Here is a 22,818-nt window from a genome sequence, read left to right as displayed (position 1 = left end):
AGGTATTCCTCCTTCAACCAACAATCAGGTTATGTTTTATAATCCAATATACAATGCCCAACAGGATTTAAGAGTCTAGTTGGAGCTCGCATAAATTTGTTCAGAGCACTTCAGTCTAAGCTTCAAATTACTTCTTAAGCCAGCTGTCCTTCTCATCCATATATGCTTGCAAACAACTTTCCCAAAGTCAAATCTTTCTCCAGAAGGAAGTTTAAAACAAATCAGTTAAAGTCAGCCATCAAGTCTCTTCTATGTTTAAAAATTAGTGTGATTCTTCTCATGCAGGGATTATAAGCATCACCAGGTTAGGCAGAAACTTTTAGAAGCCTTGAAAGAGAAGGAGAGTTGCCCCCCGCCCCCTTCTCTACCTTTGTCTCTATCTGAATTCCGCTTCAGCCCCCGTTCTCCATTTTTCCTCCTTGTCAAAGACAATGCCTCAGAGATCAACAGTAAGAAGAAAGAAAACGTACAGTCTTAATAGTGGAGATGCAGCTTGTCTCACTACTGCAGAGTCACCTGAATCAGAAGAAGAGGAAAAGTCTGGCAGTCGACCCTCGAGCCATTTAAAAATGGTGATCGAGACAAGTGAGGCTTGGAGCGAGCTAGTATCGGGGGGCAGCCGCCTCCGCTGTCACCCCCGTTCAACCGCTCAAACTCCCTGCCTTCCAGGACTCTTCTTGGGTCCCAGACTCGAGTCGCCCCTCATGTGGGACCCCTCCACAGTCCAATTTAGAAGCGGCTCTGGACGCGTTGGTCCAAGCTGCTCCTAAAGGCATGTCGCCAAAACCGGAAGTCCTCAAGATAGGGGAGATGTTAACCAGTGAGGGGAGGGGGGAGAATCTGCAGAAACAGCCATGTTGGTCTGCAGTAGAGCGATCAGATTCAAGTCCAGTAGCACCTAAGAGATCAACAAGATTTTCATGGTATAAGCTTTTGAAAGTCAAAGCTCCCTTTTTCAGACACAAGTAGGAATTGAGATGGGTGTTTTTTTTATCTCAGTCTGGTACTGGTACTGTAAAGATTCAAAGGTAAAGTACATATTGTAATCAGCTTGAATACAATATGCACAAGAAAAACGCTTGGGGCAGAAAAACACTACCTGTAGTAAGATAAGAATTCCATTTATTCTTTGCACAGGGACTGACTTGTTTGTCCAATGTAGAGAGCGGAACAGCATTGTTGACATTTTATTCCAAATCAAATGCGAATAAATGAACATAAATCTGACAGTAAAATCTGCAGCAAATCAAAAACCAGTGAGAGAACATTTTAATCTTCCACATTATTCCATTGCTGACCTAAAAGTGGCAGAACTGAAACAAAGAAACGTCAAGGGGAAACTACAATGTGAGGTGGCTGAACATGAGTTAATTCACAAGTTCAAAACAATGCACCCTTGGGCTGAATAGGGACACAAGATTCTTATATTGCAGCAAATGCTAATTTTCTGCCCCCAGACATTTCTCTTCTACTTTAATCAAATTGATTACAACGTGCTAGGGTTGCCAAGTCTAACTTGCAAAATACCTGGAGACTTTGGGGGTGGGGCCAGGAGACTGTGTATGGAGTCAGGAAACTTTCCCATTCCCTAAAACAAATAAATAAAAATACAGCAGTGCAGGTCACCTGAATATAGTCTTCATATCCCCAGCAGCTGGCTGCACTTTCACTCTCTCTCTTGCACGCACAAACACACATACACACACAGAGCAACCAAAATAAATGCACTTTGGAAGCACACACATTGCGGTCTCACTGAAGCAATTTACTCACCAATTTATTCTGCAAACAAGAAATGGAGGGACTGGGCTGCTTCCCTTCCTCCTTTCCATGTTGTTTTGCAGGCTCACCCCATCCCCCATTCAGCCTAGCTGAAGATTTAAAGGTACACAAACCCTTCAAAGGGTAAACTGTCCCAGCATCTTAAGCCTTCCAAGGTTTGAAAACACATGGAGGCTATTGGAGCGGAGCTTTCACCCTGCCGGCCAGCTGACTTGAGGTGGGAAAGAGCCTGCCAAATTGGGAGATCCCCCACTGGGACCTGAGGATTAGCAAGCCTACATGCATTGCAGTTTGTATCCTATAAAAACATTCTTTACAGAAACCCACCCACCTTCTGACTAGGATAAAAAGACTCATATCTTCGTACCCACGCATCTTTGGTGAAGGAAGCTTTGACTCTCAAAAGCTTATATTCTGAAAAACTTGTTGGTCTTTACGGTACTACTAGAATAAAATCTAACTGTCCTAACTAAAGTTACATTCTTCTAAATCTACTGACCTCAATAGACTTAGGTATAACTCTGCTTAGGATGACACTGACTGTCTGAAAAATGCCATGTATCTACAACTTATGTAGAGTACATTTCCAGCCACAATATGTCACCTGAAATAAATGCAACATAAACACCTAATGTAAATCAGTAAACAGCAGAAAAATGTTTTTATTTTCAACGTAAACTCTGTAAAGCTGCTTTTTTTTTGTTTCCCACCCACTCCAAGTCATTTTTAAAAATCATATATTTCAACTACCTTCACATATGATGATGCCTTTCAACTGGAGGATCCTGCAGTCTAATTCAGGGTGAAGAACCGAACCTGAACTCGAACCTGAAAACCGGTTCACAGAGCATCATTTCAGAGAACTATAACTTAACCCGAATCTTTAAGTTCTTAAGACACTTTGAACATGAACTAAACTCCTGAAAATAGAGATTATAAAGTAATCCACTTGATGGATCGATATGTTGCCATGTTAGTTTGTTTCTAGCAGTAGAAAAGAGTCTAGCAGCACCTTAAAGACTAACAAAATTTATGGTATGGTTTGAACTTCTGTGAGTCATTGCTAATTTCAAATACAGATAGAATGTCAAATATAGCTAGAATGACATTCTATCTGTATCTTAAAAAGTAGTGACTCACAAAAGTTCATACCCTACTGCAAATTTTGTTGGTCTTTAAGGTGCTACAGGACTCTTTTTAACTAATACACATAAGATTAAGGCATCTGAAGAAATTCAAGGAGTTCTGTAAAGTTGCTGAATGTTGGTTAATGTGGTTAATAGGTGCTTATAATTCAGCTTTCCTTGGATCTAAACAAACTGTAGAATGCATTGTATATAACAATAGGTCAAAAAAATTGATGTGAAGTGATAAACAGAAAAAACAATCTTTGTACTTATCCATACAATTTCAAGATTAGTCCCTACTAAGGTAACTATTTCTGCAATTAGGAAACCTGGGAGGAGAGAATCTAAAGATCTTTCTCTGCATTATGCACTGAGGACTTTATCTCAGGACAGGGCTGCTATCAGGTCACTTGGGTCTAGCGCCTTCTTTGGCTATCTGGTCACTCCCTGGTCAGTAGCTCCCTCAGCTCCTAGGTTTCTTCCACTTCCTGGGAGAAATTCTCCAGTGAAGATTCAGTGATATCAGTCTGCCCTGGATTGTCCTGGGGATTTGTTGCAGCTCTTTGGTAGGTTCAGTTCTGTTTCTCTGAGGGTATCTCAACATATGCTGCCACTGCTCAGTTGGCTAGGTCTGCTTATACCTTGCAGAATCACTGAAAATGCTATTTTTATTAGGTCCTTTCTAACTGTGCTAGAAAGTCAATAAGGTTGCTATTTTACTCTCCTTTTTAAATGGTTTACTCCACTATCATTGATTTTTAAAAATTTGCTTTTGTCTCTGGTCTTGTTTGTGTAGCTACTGAGTGCTTGTTTCAATTTGTCAGCAAACAAACAGGCCTTAAATAGCAACACAGATATCTACTGACACATATATAAAGGCTTTTTAAGAGCAAGGTCCATCAATGTGAAGAGACCACAAAATATTTATGTTGAAATATCAGTTCTTCAAATTCACCCTCTCATTTTCCATATCTTAGCGTCAAACTAAACACAACAATGTCCTCCTGGCTGCCACAAGAATGTTCCCACCATTTTAAAGACAGTTTGCAATGCTGTGTTCTTGCCCCATACCAGCACTTTTTCAAGTGCTAGAACAGCTTTTTTTTGGAACCTGAAAAAGCATGGGGGTGGACAAGAACACTGAGCTATGGCATTTTAAAATAACTTTAAAAAGTTGACAACTATCATGTTTAATTTGACTCATACCCAAAAGACCTAATTTGAAAAATATCAATGTGAGATGCATTTCAAAACAACAACTATTACTATCACCACCCCCACTATCATCAACTAACATTTCTATACCTCTTGTTGCCAAAGCTCTCTGGGTGGTTTACAACAAATATAAAACAATAAAATACAATAGATAAAAACATTAAAATCTTGCATTCTGGATCTATTTCACATTAGTACCAACTGCCTAGGATCTGACTGCTTTGGAGAAAGGAAATACTATATGATCCTGCTGAATATATAAAGTAGCACCATTGTGATTTTATCTGATTGTTTTACTGTTTTAACATTGTTTATCTTATGTTGTTAGCCGCCTTGAGTCGTGAAATGGGTGAGATATAAATTTAAAGTAATAAATAAATAAAAATTAAAGATAACATAAAACATAACATAAAAGAAGCCATGTTAGATCAGGCCAATGGCCCAACCAGTCCAACACTCTATGTCACACAGTGGCAAAAAATTTATATATATATACACACACACAAACACTGTGGCTAATAGCCACTGATGGACCTCTGCTCCATATTTTTATCTAAACCCCTCTTGAAGGTGGCTATGCTTGTGGCCGCCACCACTTCCTGTGGCAGTGAATTCCACATGTTAATCACCCTTTGAGTGAAGAAGTACTTCCTTTTATCTGTTTTAACCTGTCTGCTCAGCAATTTCATAGAATGCCCACAAGTTCTTGTATTGTGAGAAAGGGAGAAAACTACTTCTTTCTCTACTTTTCCATCCCATACAATATCTTGTAAACCTCTATCATGTCACCCCGCAGTCAACGTTTCTCCAAGCTAAAGAGCCCCAAGCGTTTTAACCTTTCTTCATAGGGAAAGTGATCCAGCCCTTTAATCATTCTAGTTGCCCTTTTCTGGACTTTCTCCAATGCTATAATATCCTTTTTGAGGTGCGGTGACCAGAACTACACACAGTACTCCAAATGAGACCGCACCATCGATTTATACAGGGGCATTATGATACTGGCTGAATTGTTTTCAATTCCATTCCTAATAATTCCCAGCATGGCGTTGGCCTTTTTTATTGCAAACGCACACTGTCTTGACATTTTCAGTGAGTTATCTACCATGACCCCAAGATCTCTCTCTTGGTCAGTCTCTGCCAGTTCACAACCCAACAACTTGTATCTGTAGCTGGGATTCTTGGCCCCAATATGCATTACTTTGCACTTGGCCACACTGAACCGCATCGCCACGTTGACGCCCACTCACCCAGCCTCAACAGATCCCTTTGGAGTTCCTCACAATCCTCTCTGGTTCTCACCACCCTGAACAATTTAGTGTCATCCACAAACTTGGCCACTTCACTGCTCACTCCCAACTCTAAATCATTTATGAACAAGTTAAAGAGCATGGGACCCAGTACCGAGCCCTACGGCACCCCACTGCTTACCATCCTCCACTGCGAAGACTGCCCATTTATACTCACTCTCTGCTTCCTATTACTCAGCCAGTTTTTGATCCACAAGAGGACCTGACCTTTTACTCCATGACTATCAAGCTTTCTAAGGAGCCTTTGATGAGGAATTTTATCAAAAGCTTTCTGGAAGTCAAGGTTAACAACATCTATCGGGTCTCCTTTGTCCACATGTTTGTTCACCCCCTCAAAGAAATATAACAGGTTAGTGAGGCAAGATGTTCCCTTACAGAACCCATGCTGAGTCTTCCTCAATAACCCGTGTCCATCAATGTGCCTACTCATTCTGTCCTTGATAATGCTTTCTACCAACTTTCCCGGTATTGAAGTCAGACTGACTGGCCTGTAATTTCCTGGATCTCCTCTGGAACCCATTTTAAAGATGGGGGTGAGATTTGCTACCTTCCAGTCCTCAGGAACGGAGGCAGATTTCAATGAAAGATTACAGATTTTTGTTAGAAGATCCACAAGTTCAACTTTGTGTTCTTTCAGAACTCTCGGATGTATGCTATCCAGACCCGGTGACTTATTAGTTTTTAATTTGTCTATCAGTTGTAGGACCTCCTCTTTTGTCACCTCAATCTGACTCAAGTCTTTAAACACCCCTTCCAAAATTAGTGGTTCTGGGGCGGGCAAAAAGTTCTCATCTTCCACAGTGAAGACGGAGGCAAAAAATTCATTCAGCTTCTCAGCCATTTCCCTATCCTCCTTCAGTAATCCTTTTACCCCCTGGTCATCCAAGGGCCCCACTGCCTCCCTGGCTGGTTTCCTACTTCTAATATATTTGAAGAAATTTTTATTGTTGGTCTTTATGTTTTTTGCAATATGCTCCTCATAGTCCCTTTTTGCCTGCCTGATCACAGTCTTGCATTTGATTTGCCACAACCTGTGTTCCCTTTTACTAATATCACTTGGACTGGTTTTCCACCGCTTAAAGGAGTCCTCCTTACCTTTTACAGCTTCCATTACTTTGTTTGTTAACCATACAGGCCTTTTCTTATGCCTGTTTGTGCCTTTCCTAACTTGTGGTATGTATTTTATCTGAGCTTCTAGGATTGTAGTTTTAAATAGTCTCCAAGCTTCCCCAAGGGTTTTGACCGTATTTACCTTTCCTTTCAGTTTCCTCCTCACATGCCTCCTCATCTCAGTGAATTTACCCTTTTATAGTTAAACGTGGTTGTGGCGGCCTTTTTGGGCAACTCCCTATTTATACAAACGGTGAAATCAATAACATTATAGTCACTGCTCCCAAGCAGCGCAATCACTTTTACATCTCTCACCAAGTCTTCGGCATTACTTTGGACCAAATCCAGGATCGCCCCACCACTGGTAGGTTCTAAGACCATCTGCTCCATAGCACAGTCATTGAGAGCATCAAGAAACTCAATCTCTTTCTCTCGACCAGAACACATATTGACCCAATCAATCTTCGGGTAGTTAAAATCACCTATTACGACACAGTTTTTACTTTTAGCCGCTATCTTTAAGCCTTCCATCATATTATAATCGTCCTCTCTCTTTTGATTTGGTGGGCGATAACAAACTCCCATAGTTAAATTTCCTTTTGGGCCTTCTATTTCAACCCAAAGCATTTCTAAAAATGAATCTAATTCTCTGACCTCAGTCTTACTGGACCGTATATCCTCTCTGACATACAGAGCCACCCCACCTCCAACCCTTCCCTCCCTATCCTTCCGATATAACTTATATCCAGGATTCACCGTGTCCCACTGATTCTCCCCATTCCACCAAGTTTCTGAAATTCCCACAGTGTCTATGTTTTCTCCCAACACTAAACATTCCAATTCACCAATTTTACTTCGAACACTTCTAGCATTTGCATACAAACATCTATAATTTCGCAGGCAAGCTAGGCCCGCCACCTTCCTCCTGCCGCCTCGAGACTCTGGCAGGCAGTCCATACTGTTTGTCACCATCACAGTGGACAACTCTGATCTGTTACCCGGTAAAAAAATAGCAGCTAACCCTTCATCTCTTTGAGACGAGTCCTCCCGAACCAGAGACATTTCATCTCCTGTTGGCTTTCCCCCAAGATTTAGTTTAAAAACTGCTCTGCCACCTTTTTGATTTTAAGCACCAGCAGCCTGGTTCCATCCGGGGACAAGTGGAGACCGTCTCTTTTGTACAGCTCCCGCTTGTTCGAGAAAGCATCCCAGTGCCTAACAAACTTAAACCCTTCCTTCTTACACCATCGTCTCATCCACACATTGAGACTTCTAATTTGTGCCTATCTCTCCTGCCCTGCACGTGGAACAGGTAGCACTTCTGAGAAGGCTACCTTGGAGGTCCTGGCCTTAAGTCTCCCGCCTAGCAGCCTAAATTTTTCCTCCAGCCCCTCATGACTGCATTTCCCCACATCATTGGTGCCAACATGCACCACGACCACAGGCTCCTCCCCAGCACTGTCTATCAGCCTATCTACTACACGTGTAATGTCTGCTACCTTCGCACCAGGCAGGCAAGTCACCATACGGTCAGTACGCAGTTTCGCCACCCAGCTGTTTACTTGCCTAAGGATCGAATCACCAACTACCAACCCCCCCCTCCCCCTGACCAGGGATGGTTCCTTGGCACAAAAGGATTCCCGCTCACCAACCGAAGAAGAGGTCTCTTCTGAGGGTGCATTCCCCTTATCCTCAGCACGGTGCCCTGTTCCCTCTCGACTCTCACGCTCTCTGGCAGCAGCGGGGCTGCTACGTTCAGAGCGGGGCTCATCTAATATGCCCCCGAGAGTCTTCCCCAAGTGCCTAACTGACCGTCTCTGCTTCTCCAGGGCAGTCACCTCGGCCTCAAGGGTATGAACTCATTCCTTAAATGCTGTTTGTTTAAGTGGCTCCCCTTCTGAAAGGTCAACTTACCTTATTGGGAGAACAAGGAAATCAGGGATCTGGATTCCTGGTCCTTAGGGAGCCCCTAGGCAAAGAGCCACAGGCCAAGAGCACTTTAGCTCTCGCCCTTTGGCAAGGCACACCTTAAAATGCGAAGAGGATGGAGCAGAGGCACTCCTAAGCAATCAGCAGCAATCACTCTCAATCGCTTTCACCTTTAGCCCACTCAACCAAACAAAGAGCAAACGACAAAACAAAGAGCAGTTCCCCAGCTATCACAACTCAGAATTTTAGGCAGCCCCACAAACCTCAGAATGAAGTCTTTCAAAACTCAGAAATTCTCAGCAACTTCTCCAGCTGTCTCAGCTATCAGAGCTGCTCTGCTCTGTTCTGCTCCTCTCAGACCTCTGAGATGTGCTCAGCCTTTGGCAAGGTGCAGCTTAAAATGCAAAGAGGGTGGAGCAGAGGCACTCCTAAGCAATCAGCAGCAATCACTCTCAATCACTCTCAGTCTCTTTCATCTTTAAGCCCACTCAACCAAACAAAGACCAAACAAAGAGCAGTTCCCCAGCTATCACAACTCAGAATTTTAGGCAGCCCCACAAACCTCTGAATGAAGTCTTTCAAAACTCAGAAATTCTCAGCAACTTCTCCAGCTGTCTCAGCTATCAGAGCTGCTCTGCTCTGTTCTGCTCCTCTCAGTTCTCTGTGAGATGTGCATTAAAACATTAAAGAACAATACACTTGACCCAAAAGATCTGACCCAAAGTAAAAAAAACCCACCTGGCTAATCGTATTGGACCAGTGCATAACCAGGGAGATCTTTAAAGCCTTCACAAAGAGGGCTATCTTGATCTGGCACCCAAAAGATGGCAAATTTGGCGTCAAGTGGGCTGCAGCCGAGAGGTTGTTCCAAAGACAGGGTTCCACCACTGAAAAGGCCCTTTCCCTAGTTGCCACCCTTTGAGTCTCTCAAGGGATTGGCACCTGAAAGAAGGTCCCAGGGGTTGAGCATAGTGGGGTTGGGAGTAGATTGGGGTTGGAAGAGGAGCTCCTAACAGCTATTGTGGTCCCAAGACAGGTAGAGCTTTTTAGATTAGGACCATCACCTTGATTTGGGATTGAAAACAAACAGGCAACTGATGCAGGCAGGCCAGAACTGGCCTTATACGTTCAGCTATCTGGGTCCCAATTATTAATCTAGCTGCCACATTCTGTACTGGCTACAGCTTCTGAACTGTCTTCAAGGGCAGCCCCATATACTGCAGTAATCTCGTCTGAAAATTACCAGAGCCTAAATTAAGGAAGTCTGGCTATCCCTGTCCAGATAGGAGTGCAACTGGGCCACCAGCCAAAGCTGGTAGAAAGAACTCTGAGCCACTGATGCCACCTGAGCCTCAAGTGACAGAGATGGATCAAAGAGCACCCTCAAGCAGAAAACCTGCTCCTTAAAGTACAGCCTCATCCAGTCAAGGGAATCACCCACCAACAGCATTTCAGTCTTGTCTGGATTGAGTTGCAGTTTGTTAGCCCTCATCCAGTTCATTCTCATATCTAGACACTGGTTTTAAAAATCCAGTTTCACCTTCCAACGATGAAAAGGAGAAACAGAGCTTTGTGTTATCAGCATACTGAGGCAACACACTCCAAAACTCCAGCTGACCCCAATAAGTGGTTTCATATAGATCTTAAATAGCATGAGGAACAGAACAGACCACTGAGAAACTCGATGCTGGAGAATCCACAGGCTGAACAATATTTCCCAAGCACCACCTTCCGGAGGTGACCCTCCAAGTAGGAGGAGAACCACTGCAATGCAGAACCCCCCATGACAGGCTTAAAACAAGCCATGTGTTCTGGCTATATACACTATCTAATCACTATTAGCCTACTGTTGAGCAATCCCAAAATTTCTGTCAAACTCCTGCACATACACATGAGACCCACAAGAATTCACAGGAGAAGAGCAATCCTATTCCCTCCATCACTCCACTGGCCGCTGTTCTCTCCTCTAGAGCTCTGTCTCTACTTGCCCGCCCGGACTCTTTCCTTCTTCCATCTGTTCTGTCTCTGATTCCTCGCTCCTCAAAATTCCTTCCCATTTGCTCTTCCTCCATATCCCCTTGCCCAATCCCCACATTCCTCTTTTCCCACTCTGGCCATGCACACATATTTGTTTCTCCCTCCTTTCCTCCCCTTTACAAGCACCATGGTTTCTCTTCTCCATCCTCTCCCTTCTCCTTTCCACCCATTTGACTTCTTATATTTGCTATTATCAGGAACAACTGGGAGTCATTACAGACATCTGAAGTTTTTTTCTTACAATGTCTGCACAAACATCTTTTGGGGTAGTTCTCAATTTAAAAAAGCTCTGTTTCTCTATAAACTTGGTATTTCCCCAGCCTTTGCAGAAATATGTACCATAATTTGATTCACAGTGGCAGAAGGATCGTACTTGTGTATTAGATACACAGCAAGAATAGTTGAATGAATTTTCAGAAAATACAGATAAGTCCAGCACAACATGAGGTGGTGGGTACCATATAGTTACCGGTAATGATGACTCCTACAAGCAGTTGAATACGTTTCAGCTGAATCTAAACAAACTGAATCTCAAAATGTAAATACAACAATAAAAAATAATTCAGGTTTCAAAGACTATTTATCTTATTAAGTCAATCTCACCATGTCAGGCCAAAATTCAAATTCATCTACTTAGTTAAACTCAGAATAAGAGCTGAATACTATGGTGTAAATACTGCTGATAGGAGAGTTGTCTAATGTGGTCATCCTCCATTCACATTATGATACCCTGTCCACTTCCCTCCTTCAGAAACAAGATTTCCCCTCCATTTTTCTTTCCCTTTACTGACTGAGCCATCCCAGTTGTCTGTTTTCTTCTTTTCTGAAGAATTCTGGCTGTCCCACCCTGTCACAGTATGATATTTTGGCTATTGGTTCAATCCAGGAACCTGAGGGAAGAAATGGGAGTTCCCTTTAACTCAAACCACTGAAAATGTAAAGTTTTTATATTCAACATAGTATTTCATTCAACATAGAAGGGAAAGGTCAGGTGGAGTCAGGGTGAAAATTTATGAGGTAAGGTAACATGGATAACTCTGAGATAAAATCAGTAACATGCACAGACTTTAGTTTTTATGTTTCAGGCTAATAAGAGTTTCTTAAACTTATCACAGTGACTTAATTTTTTTATGTTGAGAGGCTTCTGTACTAGTGTTTCCCCCAAACACTGCAATACACTTTCTTTGAGTATTCTTTTACTCTTTTGGTTTCTAGAAGGCTAGTATAATCTTTCCAGTACCCAAACCCCTTATTTTGAAACACCAGTACTTGTCTTGAGTTTTTAACTGACTCTTTAGGTCACTACAGGTCTAAAGTCACAATACATCAATCAACCTTATAGACAATACAATTCACTAATAACATGCACCTGTACGTCCAAACTAAGATCACTTAAGAGGATAATGTCCAGGTACTTAGATACAATAAAAACCACAGAATAGACATGAATAAAATATGGTTACAGAAAGGAAGACAATTGCACATTCAGATTAAGTCCTGACAGAGCTAGAGTTCTAAGTGTGTGAATCCAGTAACACTCTCCACAGAAACATCTATATATCAGGGCCAGATCTGGGGGAGGGGGGTAGAGTGAGGTGCTTGCCCCGGGCACCGACAGAGGGGGGGGCGCCATTTTGGGTATGGAATCCAGTGTATTCTATGGGACCATAAGACAGAATGGCCCATAAGGGGGCGTCATTTTTTAATTTTGCCCCCCCCCCCTCAAAGAACATGTAGATCCAGTCCAGAGGGCTCCTATCAGGCCTGTGAGAAACTCACTGTTGTCTGCTTCCTTATTCCTCCTTTGCTTCCTTTGGCATCCCAGCTTGCTTTGACAGGATTGCTCAATCACACAGGAGCTACAGAGCAAAGTCTCTTTTTTCTCCATTGGCTGAGACTCCTTCCTTGGGGAGGAAGGGGGGAGGGAGAGCTTGCTTTGCCAGGCTCTCTCAATCACACAGCAGAGCTACTGAGCTAAGTCGCCTCTCTTCTATTGGCTGAGGCTCCTCTCCCTCCTCTTCTATTGGGGCAGAAGGGAAAGAGGAAGAGCTTCCTTTGTCTAGTTCCTTTGATTGCGCAGGAGAACTACAAAGATCAACAAAGTTTCATTAAAGGTATGAACATTTTGCCTTGCTACAGAGAGAGAGAGAGATTCCGCATTAGCCTGGTTCTGGTCTCGTTCTTGGCTCTTGAGCTTGTGTGGGGCAGGGAACAAGCAGGGAACATGCAGCCCTGCTTCAGAGATGCCAGTGCTATCTTCACAGTGCTTCATTTATTAGACTCTCGGGCATTTGATATTAAAATGCTAGACTACATGTCTGATTTCACAGGCTATTAGTCATACACTTAAAGCATTTCTCCCAACAGAAAATACCAGAAGCATAATCTCACATTGCTTCTCTGAAAATCTAATATGAAGTACCTGAACAACTGATTCAAAGTGAAGAAGATGCAGAGCTCAAACTACATAAATATATTATATTCAAAATATTTTTCCTATAGAATAAAGAATTAACAAAAAAAATACTCAAATATTTGCTGCTTCCCACCCCACAAAGGGAAAGGCACATAGTGTCCCAGTGTTTACTGTACAATACTGACAAAAAGCATCTGTATCATTTATTGAGACTTACCTGACCAGTGCCCAGTAGTACTTCCTGATCTGTCAGTGCACGTTTCACTCACTGGTCTAAAAACAGTCTCCCAACCTCCAGTAGCATAACGCCAATTTTGAGACTCCAAAATTAACGTCCTTTGAGTACCATATGCAATCATGAAACAGTAGACTACGTGATGAAGTTGGCAACCATAACCACAACCTTTGTTGATATTACAGACTAGTTTCTTGGCTTTGCTGCAATCCTTGGGGTTCTATAAACAATAAAGTAGACATGAAGACAACAGATGTAAGTATTCCTCACATTAAAAAATAAGTAGTCTCATCAACTATAAAGACATTTGATGATAAATATGCAAAAGAGGGAGCAACCTTCCGCTCAGTGAAAACTGGCAGTAAAAACAAAGGCTAGTGTAAATTTTTTACTAACCTAAAGTAAAAAAAAATGTTTTAACACTTTAAAATTACTCTTTTACTTCTGAATTTTTCAGAATGTTTGGTCAGAAAAATCCTACCAACACTGATTTGACTGTGTTGGAATGTTCTTTATTTCAGCTAACTACATTTCAAAATTGATAGTTCACTTTGCTGAACTATTGATAGTTCATTTTGCATAACTATTTCCTTCTCTCCCAGCCTCCTGTGTATGGTTGATGGGCCCATGATACGGCAGCCTTGCTGGAGTTAAGCTAAAATAGTATAGTACATGGATGGGAGAGATCTTGGGAATACTATAAAAGTGGGATATAAATGCAACAAAATAAGTAAATCCACTAGTTCATCTATAAAACAAAGCAAACTCTTACTTCCTGTACCAGGCCTTAACAAGTTTTCTTTGACTCTTGGCGCATCCCTAAAATAAAGGACACACATAAATGTTCAGCATTCAGGATTTTATATTTAACAAGTGGGAACACCCAGGGACTTGTGGGGGCACTTAATTTCTTCCTCCCTTCCTCTTTCCCTTTCCTAGCAACACCCACAGCCTCTCCCCGTTTTCAGCTTCCTTCTCTTCTTCCTACTCAGCAACCAAACCATCTTCAGCTTCGTCCTGCAACCTCTATCTAGGAAAACTGTAGCCCAATTGTGTGAAACCAGCTGCTGTGCCAGGTCCGCTTGCATGGTAGGGAACCCTCAAGGACTTGTGAGGGGAAACATTACTTTCCACTGTATCCCTCTTGTCACATTATTTCCTTTTTCCCTCCTCCTGACAACACCTATATCATCCCCTCGATCCCTGCCTCAGTCTCTCTTCAGCCTTTCACCAAGCTACCTTTTATCTGTCTCCTATTTTCAGCTTTATTTATTTTCTTCATTTATACTACACCTTCACTTATATGCTGTTGTTGAACAGTAGTAAGCAGACATGACTAGGGAAATCATGAAAACCAAGTAGACAGACTAGTAGTTGCTGCCAGGCCTGGTCAAATAACCAAAACAGTCCGGGATCAAAGGCCAAAGCAGCCCTGGAAAAAGCCATGCATCCTTGCCTTTTACTGACAAAAACCAAGCCTAGAATGTCTGATTGTTTAGCAAAAGTCACAGAGAGTTTTTGTTTCTTACAGCTACAGGTACTCCTTTTATCAGTTGGGTTTTTTTTTTTAAAAAAAAAGTTTATTTTTGTCCAGATCTCAGATTTTTTTCTGCAAATCTGGGTTTTTTTAGATTAGTAGAGAGATTCGTCGTAAGACTTCATTGTTAGAACATACAATGTCCTTATTTTCTTGTTACTGAGAGAGATGTAAAACTTGTGGAAAGTTTAAAGCCACATTTTAAAAAAGATTCCCCTCCCACCGTGTTTTGGCAGGGGGAGAAATTTGAGGAGAAATTTAAATGTATACAGTACAAAACTTATTTTACTGCTTTATCATATACATTAATAATTTAAGGTAAATGTGAAGGTAGTTCCCTGTTCAAGCACCAGTCATTTCTGACTCTGGGTTGCTTTCACAACATTTTCATGGCAGACTTTTTATGGGGTGGTGTGTCATTGCCTTCCTCAGTCATCTACACTTCCCCCCCCCCCCAGCAAGCTGGTACTTAGAATATAAAATTGTACTAGTTTGTATATTTATGCAATTTAGAATTATAAATACTTTTGTCTTCTAGTAGTAGTTGCTGCCAGGCCTGGCCCAAATTGCAAATATAACCAATATGAGAGAGCTGCAAACTGCTATATCCCATGTTAGCTCATGTATATTAATTTTGCCTCATGAAATGCAGAAACAAAATAAAAGTGGGATATTGAAAAAAAACTGTAGCAAAAGTCACAAAAGATAGGACCACCAGACTATCTGAATATCAAGTTCAGTCTTATAACACTAAAAATGCTGAATTATGTTACAATTAAATATATTAAAACATGTAAACTGTTGCCAACCTTATCCGCATTTAACCAACAAACATATCCTTGAAAATATGTCTAAAGTAAACTTAGGAAGTATTAACTTTAGATCAACTTTCATTTAAAAAAAAACTTTCATATTATAAATTTTCAGTGAGCAAAAATCCCTTTCTTGCAAAGCATTTCAAAATAGAAAAATAATTCAAAGAAATTTTTTCAGTAGTTCCCAAAGCTTATCAATTTTTCTATCAGCAAAAATGAAAAAAATGCCCTTGGAAAAATGCAGGAAAAATCCCCCCCCCTTGAATTGTCCATTTTTCTTGAGTATTCACATCTCTAGTGATTACTACAACAAAACCAAATTCTAAACTCTTCCCAGTTTCTTGTAATGTTATTGAAGCCAAAACAAAAGTATTGTAGTACATAAATACGTATGCACTGTCATCATCACAAGAAAAAACTAACTCTAACCTTAACACCTGATTTCTAATTTTCTCATAATGTCAATGTTGCTTTAAAAAGCTTCTTTTAATTGAATATGGAAGCCAGCATCAAAAGGTTAAGTAATTAATTTATCCTCTGTTATTGAATTTAAGTGTAAAAATACTGTATAAACAAGCAATGACAATAATGTCCATAAATATATATTATACGACAAAACATACTGATGTAAAATGATACATTTTGTATTACTGAGGATTGCCAAGAAACACTACAATATAATCACTGCTGAAAATACTAGGCACCGCAATGAAATTTCTTTGTGCCATGGAAACCTGGCACTTGTAATTAGTTGAGCCTTTACCTACACCAATGTGGAATATAAATAAAACTAAGACTATGAATAAAATGACAAGGTAAAGAATTTGGCAAGACAAACATACTGAAGAATACTTTAAAGCAACATGTGCAATTGATGAGATTTTAAAAGATGCTTCAAGATAAAGCAATTGAACTTTAAGCATTAGCTGTTTATCACATCTTATCACTGGAATCTATGGACAACTGGAATCTATGGTATATGAGAATTCATAAAATTATAACTCAGAATTCATAAAATTATAATATAATATTAATACGGCAGCTTTTCCAGGGAGACCTGTGTTCAAAATTCCCACTCAGTCACAAAGTTCAGCCTTTAACCTTGCAACTATGGTACACTCAAAGTCTGCCTGAGGCCAGGCTAGTCACCACCTCTCAACCTAACCAACCACAAACAGCTGGTGTAATAAAGCAGAATGACCCTGTGCATGCCTTTAAGGAGAACAAGATAAAAACACAGAGAAGAAATAAGAGAGTTACTTGTAGTCTGATTTGCGTTGGTTTGTAAAACCTGCTGCCTCTTGGACAATATACCTATACAAACTGGAACCTGCAAGAATTTGTGGGGGCATCTTATTTTCCCTCCCCCATTACTTCTTCTTGTCCTTCTCAGAAAGCTTCCATAGCCTATTTTTCCTGCTTCCTTCTCTCCTTCCCACCTACCAGCCAACCTACTTTCAACCACCCCCTTTAGTTTGCCCTCCTTCCTCACCCTTGGCAGCCTCAGTTAAGTTCCAAAGAGCCAGTTACCAGGTTGAGTCCAGCTGGACACTGGGTAACTGTCAAGAACTCACCTCATCTCCCCCCCTTTCACCTCCCCCCCACACTATTTCCTCTTTCACTCCTCATGACAATCCTATGAATTAATGTTCTCTAAAATATCATTAACAGCCTTGCTCAGGTCTTGAGGACAATGACATTTTATGACAGTCCATATAATGATGGGTCTTCCTCTTTTCTTGTTGCCTTCAACTTTTCCTAGTGTCACTGTCTTTTCCAATGACTCTTGCATTCTCATATGATTAACAGGCCCGGAGCATGGAGTTCTGTCACCCAAGGCAGAACCCCAACACACGCCCCCCTCCAAAGTAGATTTTGCACGTGCACTTTGCGCACGGCATGATAACATCATACCAAGCGCTCGGCAGGCACTGGAGAGGGGAAGCCCCAATTTTTTGGCTTTGAGGGGTCAGTGGAGCTCCTCTGACCCCTTAAAACCAAGAAAAAAACCCAGTCAGTTTCCCCCTGCAGTGCTTGCTGAGTTCAGCAGGCGCTGGAGCGGAAAAGCCCCGTTTTTTCTTGGCTTTAAGAAGAAGAATTGCAGATTTATACCCCACCCTTCTCACTCAGAGCGGCTTACAATCTCCTGTATCTTCTCCCCCCACAATAGATACCCTGTGAGGTGGGTGGGGCTGGAGAGGGCTCTCACAGCAGTTGCCCTTTCAAGGACAACCTCTGCCAGAGCTATGGCTAACCCAAGGCCATTCCAGCAGGTGCAAGTGGAGGAGTGGGGAATCAAACCAGGTTCTTCCAGATAAGAGTCCACGCACTTAACCACTACACCAAACTGGCTCCTCTGATCCATAAAAGCCAAGAAAAAACCCAGTCAGTTTCCCTCTGCAGCACTTGCTGAGTTCGGTGGGCACTGCAGAGGAAAAGCCCCATTTTTTCATGGCTTTAAGGGGTCAGGGGACCCCTTAAAGCCAAGAAAAAATCCTGGTGAGTTTCCCTCTGCAGTGCTCACCAAGTTTGGTGGGGGCTGCAGAGACTCAGGGACTCGGGGATGGCGCAAGTGGGGAGGGGGTGCCCACCCACGCTGGGAGCTGGCACCCTACGCATTTGCCTAGTTTGCCTACTCCCACGCGCTGGCCCTGATAATCAAAATATGTTAGTTCAGTTTAGTCATTCTAGCTTCTAGAAAGAGTCAGGCTTGATTTTATCTAGAACCCATTTGCCTTTTTTGTGATCCACAGTATCTGTAGAACTCTCATCCAACATATGTTATTCCACCTGGCAATTCCCAAATCCTCACCCTCCTTTTCTCCTTCTGGCCCACCAACCAACCTACCTTTTATCTTCACATATATTTATTTGCGTCATTTATACCCCACCTTTCTCCACAAAAGAGGCCCAAAGCAGCTTAGATCATTTTCTTGTCTTCCAGTTTATCCTCGGAACAATCCTGTGAGCAGGGGTGGACTGAGAGTGAAAAACTCTGGGCAAGGAGTCCTCCCCTAGCTCCCTGGCCCTGCCTTCCCCAAAGGTGGCAGAGTGAAAGGAAGAGACCATCATTATTGCTGTTGTTGTTGTTATTAATTTGATTTTGGCTGCCCAATAATTGGGCTCAGGGTGGTTTACATCAGATACATACAAACGTAGATTAAAACCAACATAAAAGAATAAAACATCAAATTCCTAAAAAACAGATAGCATCAAAGTCCCAATAATGCCACAATTATGTGGCACTACCTAACTTCCAGTGCTGCTGCTATCTCACGGTGTGTGTTTGTGTGTTGTGTGTATGTGTGTGTAATCCATCAGTTCTTAGCACCACAGCACTACCCAGCCTCCTGCTCCTTCTTACAAATCTGTTTCTCTCTCCTCTTCTGCTCAATCTGGGAGCTTCTCTGATACTGCACTAATAATGGCCTTCCAGACATAATCTCTGGAGAGAGCATCATCACTGCCAGTTTCAAAGGCAGATGCAAGACCATTCTGTTTGAGCACTTTTAACTGAGATTACAACTTTTCCTAGTTATGTTGAGAGCATTAAAAAGGTCGTAAAATAACTTTTAATTTAGGTCTATTTATTTGTAGACATTTTTGTATTTTCATGATTTTATTGCATTCTGTTTGTCTGCAGCTACTTTATTATTCACTTTGGATCTTTGGCGAAAGGCAGAATATATACATACAAGCATGTATGCGAATATAAAAACCTCATCATATAAGCAGTTTTACTCCTCCAGGACTGGCAAGGTTACTTGCAGTTTTGACAGCTGGCCTACAGAGTTTTGTCCAATTTATACTGTTAAATATCCTTTAAAAGCAGGTTTACAAAAAAATTAGAAAAAAATCAGAACAGATATCTGATCACAGCAGAATACCCACAGAAACAGAATCCAAAGTATCTCTTGTAATAACTGAAAGCTACTTTCAACTTCCCATCAGAAGACATGCAGCAGCAACAAGTCTCTTCGGAGAAAAAAGAATGCAGGAAGCATTTTCTGGTTCAAGCCTCTCCTCCACAGCCACCCAGATGATTGAAGATGATGGCAATGGTAAGCAAAGAGGGAGTGGAAGAAGTAGAGGTATAGGATTTCCTTTTCCCCTCAAATTTATTGAGGATCCTTGCCAGGGAAGGCCCTAGAGCAAGGACCTGTTGCCTTGTTGTTCTTTAGACTGCTATGCACATTAATGGTGCTATGTAATAATATTAATGTAGGAAGGGCAATGCATATGTATGTGTTTGCCATGAATGCACATGTTGGGAATCAAATAAATTGCCTCCCTAGTGCAAAAAGAAATAATTGCACAGTCCTCCATACACTGTGGGTTACATATTATTTCTGATATGTAAATGATATCAGAAATACAGAAAACAGCCCTTAAGTCTTTTAGATTTTTTAAAGATAATGAACATATCACTGTATTCTCCCCTATATCTTTAGCATCACTGTTTAGTTTGAGGTAATCTTATTAATAGGTTATATGGTGAAGTTTATTTTAACAATGTAAAATTATTAAACAGCTTGCAAAGCAAAATAAAATAGCATGCTGCAAGAATGTTACATTTACTTAGTTTTAGTAAAGGATGAGAAGGTGCTGAGTCAAAGGTTTCATGGGAAAGTAGATTTTTAAGAAAAAATATGGAGAAAGAAACAGTATCTCACAGGTTCTGGACAGAAGAGGAAAAGGGATTGAGATGCCTAAGAAATCTTTGGGTAGCTGATGACAGACCTAACAAAAGTCATGTGGCAGAAATATAAATACTGAAAGTTGGAAGAAGGCAAGGATAAGGATCAGGGTACCGGGATCAGGATCTGGATAATAACTAGTGTTGCCAGGTCCATGTTGGTAAATATATGGAGATTTTGGGGGTGGAGCTTAAGAATGGCAGGATTTGGGTAGGGGAGAGACTTCTGTGGCATGTAATACTAGAGAGTCCACCCTCCAAAGCAGCCATTTTCTTCAAGGGAACTGATTTCTGTCACCTGGAGATCAGTTGTAACCCCAGGAGATCTCCAACCATCACCTAGAGGTTGGCAACCTTAATTATAACACAGCCACTGTTCCTCCTGTTCCACAGGAGCTTTTCCTGTTGTCGGATGAAAACATAAGAACATAAGAGAAGCCATGTTGGATCAGGCCAATGGTTCATCCAGTCCAACACTCTGTATCGCACAGTGGTAAAAAAAAAAAAAAAAGTGCCATCAGGAGGTTCACAAGTGGGTCTAGAAACCCTTCCACTTTGCCCTGCCCCCAAGCACCAAGAATGCAGAGCATCACTGCCCTAGACAGTTCCAGTAATATACTGTGGCTAATAGCCACTGATGGACGTCTGCTCCATATTTTTATCCTCTTGAAACTATGCTTGTAGCCACCGCCACCTCCTGTGGCAGTGTATTCCACATGTTAATCACTCTTTGGGTGAAGAAGTACTTCCTTTTATCCGTTTTAACCCGAATGCTCAACAATTTCATTGAATGCCCACAAGTTCTTGTATTGTGACAAAGGGAGAAAAGTACTTCTTCCTCTACTTTCTCCATCCCATGCATAATCTTGTAAACCTCTATCATGCCACCCCGCAGTCGACGTTTCTCCAAGCTAAAGAGCCCCAAGCGTTTTAACCTTTCTTCATAGGGAAAGTGTTCCAACCCTTTAATCATTCTAGTTGCCCTTTTCTGCACTTTTTCCAATGCTATAATATCCTTTTTGAGGTGCGGTGACCAGAATTGTGCACAGTATTCCAAATGAGACTGCACCATCGATATATTCAAGGGCATTATGATACTGGCTGATTTGTTTTCAGTTCCCTTCCTAATAATTCCCAGCATGGTGTTGGCCTTTTTTATTGCAATCGCACACTGTCTTGACATTTTCAGTGAGTTATCTACCACGACCCCAAGATCTCTCTCTTGGTCAGTCTCTGCCAGTTCACAACCCATCAACTTGTATTTGTAGCTGGGATTCTTGGCCCCAATGTGCATTACTTTGCACTTGACCACATTAAACCTCATCTGCCACGTTGACGCCCACTCACCCAGCCTCAACAGACCCCTTTGGAGTGCCTCACAATCCTCTCTGGTTCTCACCACCCTAAACAATTTAGTGTCATCTGAAAACTTGGCCACTTCACTGCTTACTCCCAACTCCAAATCATTAATGAACAAGTTAAAGATCATGGGAACCAGTACTGAGCCCTGCGGCACTCCACTGCTTACCATCCTCCACTGCGAAGACTGCCCATTTATACTCACTCTCTGCTTCCTATTAATTAGCCAGTTTTTGATCCACAAGAGGACCTGTCCTCTTATTCCATGACTCTCGAGCTTACTAAGGAGCCTTTGATGAGGAACTTTATCAAAAGCTTTCTGGAAGTCAAGGTTAACAACATCTATTGGGTCCCCTTTGTCCACATGTTAGTTCATCCCCTCAAAGAAATGTAACAGTTTAGTGAGTCAAGATCTTCCCTTACAGAACCCATGCTGACTCTTCCTCAATAACCCATGTTCATCAATGTGCCTACTCATTCTGTCCCCGATAATGGTTTCTACCAACTTTTCCAGTATTGAAGTCAGATTGACTGGCCTGTAGTTTCCCGGATTTCCTCTGGAACCCTTTTTAAAGATGGGGGTGACATTTGCTACCTTCCAGTCCTCAGGAAAGGAGGCAGATTTCAATGAAAGATTACATATTTTTATCAGGAGATCCACAAGTTCAACTTTGAGTACTTTCAGAACTCTTGGATGTATGCCATCCAGACCTGGTAACTTATTAGTTTTTAATTTGTCAATCAGTTGTAGGACCTCCTCTCTTGTCACCTCAATCTGACTCAGGTCTTTCAACATCCCTTCCAAAATTAGTGGTTCTGGAGCAGGCAAACACTTCTCAACTTCCACAGTGAAAACAAGAGGCAAAAAATGCGTTCAGCTTCTCAGCCATTTCCCTATCCTCCTTCAGTAATCCTTTGACCCCTTTGTCATCCAAGGGCCCCACTGCCTCCCTGGCTGGTTTCCTACTTCTAATATATTTGAAGAAATTTTTATTGTTGGTCTTTATGTTTTTTGCAATATGATCCTCATAGTCCCTTTTTGCCTGCCTGATCACAGTCTTGCATTTGATTTGCCACAGCCTGTGTTCCCTTTTATTAATCTCACTTGGACTAGCTTTCCACCACTTAAAGGAATCCTTCTTACCTTTTACAGCTTCCATTACTTTGTTTGTTAACAATGCAGGCCTTTTCTTATACCTGTTTGTGCCTTTCCTAACTTGTGGTATATATTTTATCTGAGCTTCTAGGATTGT

The 22,818-nt window shown here is 41.6% G+C and overlaps 1 protein-coding gene across 2 annotated transcripts in view; it reads right to left on the bottom strand.

Annotated features, from left to right (window-relative positions):
* LOC132590572 (alpha-(1,6)-fucosyltransferase) overlaps positions 1 to 22,818 on the bottom strand; it is a 407,107-nt gene that overhangs the window by 120,020 nt on the left and 264,269 nt on the right. For both annotated transcript variants that reach the window (XM_060263510.1, XM_060263509.1), the window contains one exon: positions 13,141 to 13,378. In XM_060263510.1, the coding sequence (XP_060119493.1) occupies positions 13,141 to 13,378 (238 nt within the window). The remainder of the gene's footprint in view (positions 1 to 13,140; positions 13,379 to 22,818) is intronic.

The sequence above is a fragment of the Heteronotia binoei genome, unplaced genomic scaffold, assembly GCF_032191835.1.
Source record: "Heteronotia binoei isolate CCM8104 ecotype False Entrance Well unplaced genomic scaffold, APGP_CSIRO_Hbin_v1 ptg000314l, whole genome shotgun sequence".
Taxonomy (NCBI): Eukaryota; Metazoa; Chordata; class Lepidosauria; order Squamata; family Gekkonidae; genus Heteronotia; species Heteronotia binoei.
This window is presented reverse-complemented; position numbering and strand designations above follow the sequence as displayed.